General features: G+C 39.5%; 2 protein-coding genes across 2 annotated transcripts; both read left to right on the top strand.

Moving 5' to 3' along the window:
- Window positions 1-292: 292 nt before the first annotated feature.
- LOC107588365 (protocadherin beta-1-like) lies at window positions 293-1555 on the top strand. Its single transcript, XM_016276439.1, has one exon. It carries the CDS (start codon window positions 515-517, stop codon window positions 1553-1555), a length of 1041 nt encoding a protein of 346 aa, XP_016131925.1. The 5' UTR covers window positions 293-514.
- Window positions 1556-6357: 4802 nt separating this feature from the next.
- Window positions 6358-8300, top strand: LOC107588364 (protocadherin gamma-A11-like). The gene has a single exon (XM_016276438.1). It carries the CDS (start codon window positions 6579-6581, stop codon window positions 8298-8300), a length of 1722 nt encoding a protein of 573 aa, XP_016131924.1. The 5' UTR covers window positions 6358-6578.

The raw sequence follows: 8300 nt of genomic DNA, 5'->3' as shown, positions 1-8300 counted from the left end.
TGTGTGTGTGTGTGTGTGTGTGCTTATGTGTGCGCGCATGAGTGAGTCACAACGAATTGCTAAAGGGCTATTTTATATTTTCTGCTTTGCCTCCGACTGTTTCCTTTTGTCATGTTTAGGTCTTCGGTTAATATGATGTTGTTATTGGTATTTTAGGGGGAAACCCGTTAACGCAAAATATATACTTTGGTTGCAGTTAATGAAGGTTTTTTTATTATTTTATTATTTCTCTTTGACAAAACACATTTTTGTTTTTTTCTGTGTAATGTTACTTTGATGCACTAAGTGCCGCTGTTGGTCAGTGTGTTTGAGATTTAAACATTGGTTTTTAGATCCTCCTCCACTTTCTGACATCACATTCTGCAGAATATCTCTTTCGTTCAGACGATCTCTGTTTAACACTGAAGCATCCAGACATTCCCTGTGTTTTCGGATGACGTTTGATATTTTTCAACCTTTCTGAATCTTTTGTTTGTTCGACTTTTCTTCTGTAGTGGGCCAGAGGATTTGGATTATGTCGGTTCTTTGTTGTTTTTACGCCCAAAGTGGCGCATCTTCGACGCGGATTTCATCATGGCTAATGCAGCCTCTCGTGCTGTGCGTCTTTGTCATGACCGTTGCGCGCGGGCAGGTCCGTTATTCTGTTCCAGAGGAGATGACAAAGGGCTCGCTGGTGGGAAATATTGTTCAGGATCTCGGTTTGGATGTAAAGAGGCTGAAATCTGGTCGAGCGCGGATCTTTACGGAGGACAGTCGTGAGTACATCGGTCTGAATGTGGATAAAGGGACTCTGCTAGTGAAAGAGAGGATAGATAGAGAGGAGCTGTGCGCCCAAGTGTCTCCCTGCTCCTTACATTTTCAAGTCATTCTAGAAAACCCCATGGAGCTGCATAGAATCGATGTAGAAATATTAGATATAAATGATCATGCTCCAGTTTTCATGAACAAAGAGATACATCTTCAAATTAGTGAATTAGCGATACCTGGAGCCAGATACTCAATCGATAGCGCTGATGATGCTGACGAGGGTTTAAATTCGCTTCAGACGTATAAGTTAAATCCAACCGATCATTTTGTGCTCAAAACCTTGTCTCACACTGACGGTACTAAATATGTCGAAATGGTCTTACAGACTCCATTAGACAGAGAAAAACAGGAGGAGTATAATCTGATTTTAACCGCGTTTGACGGTGGATCCCCCCAGAAAACGGGAACCTTAAAAATTAACATTATTGTCTTGGATGCAAATGACAACGCGCCTGTTTTTAGTCAGTCTGTATATACAGCACTTGTAGCTGAAAATGCGTCAATGGGATCATTAGTCTTAAAGGTTAGTGCAACTGACGCAGATCAAGGAACAAATAAACAAGTTTCCTATTCATTTTCCCAAAGTAGCAAAGGCATCTCAAATATTTTTAATGTCGATCCTTCTTACGGTGATATATTAATCACTGGCCTTCTAGACTTTGAAAAAAACAAGAAATATGAATTATTATCCACCTCTTTACGCAGACGTAGGGGGCACAGGAACTTTACAGCACGTGTACAATTATGAGGTTTGCAGAACCACTGACTCCAGAAAGAGTGATCTGAAATACGGCAGACCTTGCAGTGAAAGCATCATTAGTCTGGACAGCAGCGGAACACAGACACTCACGCATGCGCAAAGAGGAAAACTGAATGACGATTCTTTTGATCAGGTGAGCTCGAGTGAATGATCATGACTATGACTTTCTAGTTTCCATTTATATATAATTTTATCTTTCTGGCTTCATCGCTTTTATGGTTGTGCACTGTACTTCATTTATGTATTTATTATTATTATTATTTAGATTTGTATTAGACATTGCTGTTGTTGAAATTTACCGATAATAGGAGATGCCTCGGATTAGTGACCATACATTTTTCACACTTCAAGTCAAAACCATAACCTTTCTATGTTTTATATATAAAAATAAATAATACATACACAGTCCTGTTTTCATTTTCATTTTGCCAGTTGCACTCAGATATTAGTTTTTTTATCTTTTAAATTTTGCTAATTTGTGTACACAATGAATCGTACCTGATCTACTTAAGGGCTATATTATATTTTCTGCTTTGCTATTAACTATTTTCCTTTCATCATATTTTAAGTGTTCGTTTCAAAGCATCATGAATTAATATTACAGCAAAATGCTGCCTTAACGCAAGGTACGTATATACTAGTCGCAATTCATGTCATTATCTGTATTGCTCCTTATCAGTGTTTATTTATTTATTAATTGTAATGTTTCTCTGATGCACTAAGTGCCGCTGTTGGTCAGTATTTTCGGGCTTTAAGCACTCATTTTTAGATCATCCTCTAATTTCTGACATCACATTCTGCAGAATCTTTCTTTCATTCAGAGGATCTCTTCTTTACATCATCGATACATTCGCTGCCTTGTATTTTCGGATTAACTTTTATATTTTCAACCTTTCTGAATCAATTGTTCATCTTTTTTTCTTCAGTGAATAGAACATTTGGATTATGTCGGTTCTTCCTTGTTTTTACGCCCAAAGAGGCGCATCTTCGACGCGGATTTCATCATGGCTAATCAGTTAAATGCTACAGATGGAGACGCGAGCGGATGTTTTACAAATCTGGAGCGAATCTTCCAGTTATTCCGTATTATCCACCTCTTTACGCAGACGTAGGGGGCACAGGAACTTTACAGCACGTGTACAATTATGAGGTTTGCAGAACCACTGACTCCAGAAAGAGTGATCTGAAATACGGCAGACCTTGCAGTGAAAGCATCATTAGTCTGGACAGCAGCGGAACACAGACACTCACGCATGCGCAAAGAGGAAAACTGAATGACGATTCTTTTGATCAGGTGAGCTCGAGTGAATCGTTATAAATATTTTTTTTTACGTTTTAACTGAAAAATTTAACTGTCAATTGCTTGTTCTGATTTAATATTAATATTTTAGTGTGTATGTGTTTACAAACGGGTGCGTCCCAATGAATCACGCCATACCTTAACTTTTAAGTCGTTAAGTAAACAAGTAATCCAATCTAACATTTGTGTTAAAAATAATTTATTATTATTATCATTATTTCTTTCCATTTTTAATACGATTTGCTCTGTATCAAACAGTTTTTCAACGCAATATTTATTTTATACTCTATGTGCCGCTGTTGGTCAGTATGTAGAGCTTTTTTAAACAGCTTTTCATAGATCCTCCTCCACTTTCTGACATCATACAGTCTGCAGAATATCTCTTTCATTTCACACGGTCTCTCTCTAACATTAGATGGTTGAACCATCGATTGACTCTTCTTTTAACATCACTGATATTTTACATCCTTTCTAAGTCTTTTTGTGAAAGAAGATTTGGATTATGTGGGTGCTTTGTTTTTACGCCCAAAGTGGCGCATCTTCGACGCGGATTTCATCATGGCTAATGCAGCCTCTCGTGCTGTGCGTCTTTGTCATGGCCGTTGTGCGCGGGCAGGTCCGTTATTCTGTTCCAGAGGAGATGACAAAGGGCTCGCTGGTGGGAAATATTGTTCAGGATCTCGGTTTGGATGTAAAGAGGCTGAAATCTGGTCGAGCGCGGATCTTTACGGAGGACAGTCGTGAGTACATCGGTCTGAATGTGGATAAAGGGACTCTGCTAGTGAAAGAGAGGATAGATAGAGAGGAGCTGTGCGCCCAAGTGTCTCCCTGCTCCTTACATTTTCAAATCATTCTAGAAAACCCCATGGAGCTCCATAGAATTGATGTAGAAATATTAGATATAAATGATCATGCTCCTGTTTTTAATAGAAAAGAGATCAACTTTCAAATTAGCGAGTTTGCCGTTCCCGGTGCTCGCTTTTCATTAGACAGTGCGCATGATCCTGATGTTGGATTAAATACGCTTCAAAGGTACACTCTAATGCCAACTGATTATTTTTCATTAAAAGAACAATCGCGCAATGATGGTACAAAATACGTTGAAATGGTTTTGCAATCGCCGTTAGACAGGGAGAGAGAAGAGGAACTTAAACTGACCTTGACGGCGTTTGATGGAGGGAGCCCTCAAAAATCTGGTACAATTAAGATAGATGTCACAGTAATTGATGTAAACGACAACACACCCGTGTTCAGTCAGTCAGTATACAGAGTTTCTTTAGCAGAAAATGCAGCGATAGGTAAAGGAGTGCTAACAGTACGTGCTACAGACAAAGACAAAGGAGCGAATGGTGAGGTAACATATTCATTTTCACAAAGCTCTGGGAAAGACTTAGACCTTTTTAGAATTGATCAGAACACTGGGGAAATTTGCGTAAATGGCTTGTTGGACTATGAAAGATCGAAGCAATATGAACTGAATCTTGAGGCCATAGATAAGGGAGGCCTAACAGATAATAGTAAAGTGCTTATTGAATTGACTGACGTTAATGACAATGCACCTGTTATCAGCATTATCTCATTTTCCAGTCCCATCCCAGAGGACTCCATTCCAGGCACAGTGATAGCGATGCTGAACATTAAAGATATAGACTCCGGTAAAAACGGCCAATTTAAATGCTTAGTTAATTCAGATTTGCCATTTGGCATTAAATCTTCCTCTTCAAATTTCTACACTTTAGTTACTGATCAGATTTTAGACCGTGAAAAAATGTCGGAATATAATATCACAATAACAGCTATTGATGAGGGCTCACCCTCTTTCTCTACTAATAAAACACTGACTCTGAAAATATCTGATGTCAATGACAACGCCCCTGTGTTTCAGCGTCAGTCATACACCGCATATGTGATGGAAAATAATTCACCCGGAGTCTCTGTTTTATCTGTTAAAGCGCATGACAGAGACTCTGGTAATAACGCGCGTATTTCATATTTTCTAGAAGATATTCTCGTGAATGGCGTCTCTGCCTCGACGTTTATTTCAGTGAATGCAGAGAGCGGAGAGATTCTTGCTGTTCGTTCGTTTGATTATGAGCAAACAAAAGAATTTAGCATTCGCGTAAAAGCGCAGGACGGAGGAAATCCTCCTCTCAGCAGCAACGTGAGCGTGAAAATAACGATTCAGGACCAGAATGACAACGCGCCTCAGGTTCTGTATCCGGTCCAGTCAGGCGCTTCTGTGGTGGCTGAAATAGTGCCTCGTTCTGCAGATGTGGGTTATCTGGTGACTAAAGTGGTGGCTGTTGATGTGGACTCTGGACAGAATGCCTGGCTCTCATATAAACTGCAGAAAGCCACTGACAGAGCGCTGTTTGAAGTGGACTTACAGAATGGAGAAATAAGAACTGTGCGCCAAGTGACAGATAAAGATGCTGTGAAACAAAGACTCACTGTTGTAGTGGAGGACAACGGGAAGCCCTCTCGATCAGCTACAATCAATGTTAACGTGGCGGTGGCGGACAGCTTCCCTGAAGTGCTCTCGGAGTTCACTGACTTTACGCACGACAAGGACTACAATGACAACCTGACTTTCTATCTGGTCTTGGCCTTGGCTGTAGTTTCGTTTCTCTTTATCGTGTCTATCATCGCCATTCTGTCAGTCAAATGCTACAGATGGAGACGCGAGCGGATGTTTTACAAAGCTGGAGCGAATCTTCCAGTTATTCCGTATTATCCACCTCTTTACGCAGACGTAGGGGGCACAGGAACTTTACAGCACGTGTACAATTATGAGGTTTGCAGAACCACTGACTCCAGAAAGAGTGATCTGAAATACGGCAGACCTTGCAGTGAAAGCATCATTAGTCTGGACAGCAGTGGAACACAGACACTCACGCATGCGCAAAGAGCAAAACTGAATAATGAAGATTCTTTTGATCAGGTGAGCTCGAGTGAATGATCCTGAATGACTTTTTGGTGTCCATTTATTATTACTGGCTGCATCTGTTTTATGGTTGTATACTGTACTTATTCTATTTTTTTATTTATAATGAAAGAAATATCAGTTGTTTAATAGTTAATAGTAGTTGTAATATACTTTACAGATAACATTTTGCAGACTACATTTTTTAATACTTTATCAAAACTATTACCTTTCAATGTTTTATAGAAAATTAGATACAGACATGGACTTTTTTGTTATATATTTTTCATTTTCACTCAGTCAAGTTACAGTTTTTTTAGTGTATGCATGACTGAGTCGCAATTAATCGTACCTGTATTGCTGAAAGGCTACATTGTAGTTTCTGCTTTGCTTCTGACCATTTTCTTTTCCTCATATTCTAGGTGTTCTTTTCAAAACACAATTTTATTTATAGTTCAGCAAAATTCTGCCTTAACGCAAAATAAATACTACTTTGGTCGCAGTTCATTGTCTCTTTAAAAGTATTTTTTTAGTGTAATGTTTCTCTGATGCACTAAGTGCCGCTGTTGGTCAGTATGTTCGGGCTTTAATCACTCATTTTTAGATCCTCCTCTACTTTCTGACATCACATTCTGCAGAATATCTCTTTCATTCAGACGATCTCCTCTTTACACTAAAGCACCCAGACATTCACTGACTTGTATTTTCGGATTAACTTTGATTTTTGTTTTCACATTTTCTGAATCATCAGTTTTGAATATTTTCTTCTGGAATAGAAGACTTGGACTATGTCAGTTCTTTGTTGTTTTTACGCCCAAAGAGGCGCATCTTCGACGCGGATTTCATCATGGCTAATGCAGCCTCTCGTGCTGTGCGTCTTTGTCATGACCGTTGCGCGCGGGCAGGTCCGTTATTCTGTTCCAGAGGAGATGACAAAGGGCTCGCTGGTGGGAAATATCGTTCAGGATCTCGGTTTGGATGTTAAGAGGCTGAAATCTGGTCGAGCGCGGATCTTTACGGAGGACAGTCGTGAGTACATCGGTCTGAATGTGGATAAAGGGACTCTGCTAGTGAAAGAGAGGATAGATAGAGAGGAGCTGTGCGCCCAAGTGTCTCCCTGCTCCTTACATTTTCAAATAATTCTAGAAAACCCCATGGAGCTGCATAGAATTGATGTGGAAATATTAGATATTAATGATCATGCTCCTGTTTTCATGAAAAAAGAGATTGCTTTTCAGATAAGCGAATCTGCTTTGTCTGGGGCTCGATATTCAATCGATAGCGCTAATGATCCTGATGTAGGTCTAAATTCTATTCAGACATATAAATTAACCCCATCTGATCATTTCACAGTTAAAATACCTGCTCATCTCGACGATACAAAATACGTAGAAATGATTTTGCAAAAACCCCTTGACAGAGAAACTGGAGAAGAACATAAAATGATTTTAACTGCCTTCGATGGCGGAAACCCTCAAAAAACGGGCACTATCAAGATAAACGTTATTGTTTTAGATGCAAATGACAACGCTCCTGTTTTCAGTCACTCAATCTATAAAGCATCTATTCCAGAGAATTTTCCTAAAGGATCCTCTGTGTTAAGGGTGAGTGCAACTGATAAAGACGTGGGATCTAATGGAGATGTTACCTATTCTTTTTCACAGAGCAGTGAACGGTTATCTATCCTTTTCCAAATAGATTCCAGTTCTGGAGATATTATAGTTAATGGTCAGTTGGATTTCGAGAAATCAAAAAAATATGAATTATACGTAGAAGCAACAGACAAAGGGGGGTTAAGTGACACTAGCAAAGTACATATTGAAATTACTGATATAAACGACAATGCTCCTATAATAAGCGTAATTTCATTTTCAAACCCAGTGGCGGAGAGTTCAGCACCATCGACTGTAATAGCAATGCTGAATGTCAAAGATTTAGATTCGGGGAAAAACGGAATAGTCAGGTGCTACATTGCTCAGAATTTACCGTTTAAAATAAAGTCATCAAGCCCAAATTTTTACAGTTTAGTCACTGATGAGCTTTTGGATCGGGAGAAGGTCTCAGAATATAATATCACAATAACAGCTATTGATGAGGGCTCGCCTTCTTTCTCTACTAATAAAACACTGACTCTGAAAATATCTGATGTCAATGACAACGCCCCTGTGTTTCAGCGTCAGTCATACACCGCATATCTGATGGAAAATAATTCACCCGGAGTCTCTGTCTTATCTGTTAAAGCGCATGACAAAGACTCTGGCAATAACGCGCGTATTTCATATTTTCTAGAGGATATTCTTGTGAATGGCGTCTCTGCCTCGACGTTTATTTCAGTGAATGCAGAGAGCGGAGAGATTCTTGCTGTTCGTTCGTTTGATTATGAGCAAACAAAAGAATTTAGTTTTCGCGTAAAAGCGCAGGACGGAGGAAATCCTCCTCTCAGCAGCAACGTGAGCGTGAAAATAACGATTCAGGACCAGAATGACGCAAAAACTGGACGATGCTTTTGA

This window comes from Sinocyclocheilus grahami, unplaced genomic scaffold (genome assembly GCF_001515645.1).
Source record: "Sinocyclocheilus grahami isolate Dianchi unplaced genomic scaffold, SAMN03320097.WGS_v1.1 scaffold102.1, whole genome shotgun sequence".
Taxonomy (NCBI): domain Eukaryota; kingdom Metazoa; phylum Chordata; class Actinopteri; order Cypriniformes; family Cyprinidae; genus Sinocyclocheilus; species Sinocyclocheilus grahami.
This window is presented reverse-complemented; position numbering and strand designations above follow the sequence as displayed.

Excerpts from the sequence above, each read along its gene's own strand:
- LOC107588365 (XM_016276439.1), top strand. The coding sequence starts at position 515 with ATGTCGGTTCTTTGTTGTTTTTACGCCCAAAGTGGCGCATCTTCGACG.
- LOC107588364 (XM_016276438.1), top strand. The coding sequence starts at position 6,579 with ATGTCAGTTCTTTGTTGTTTTTACGCCCAAAGAGGCGCATCTTCGACG.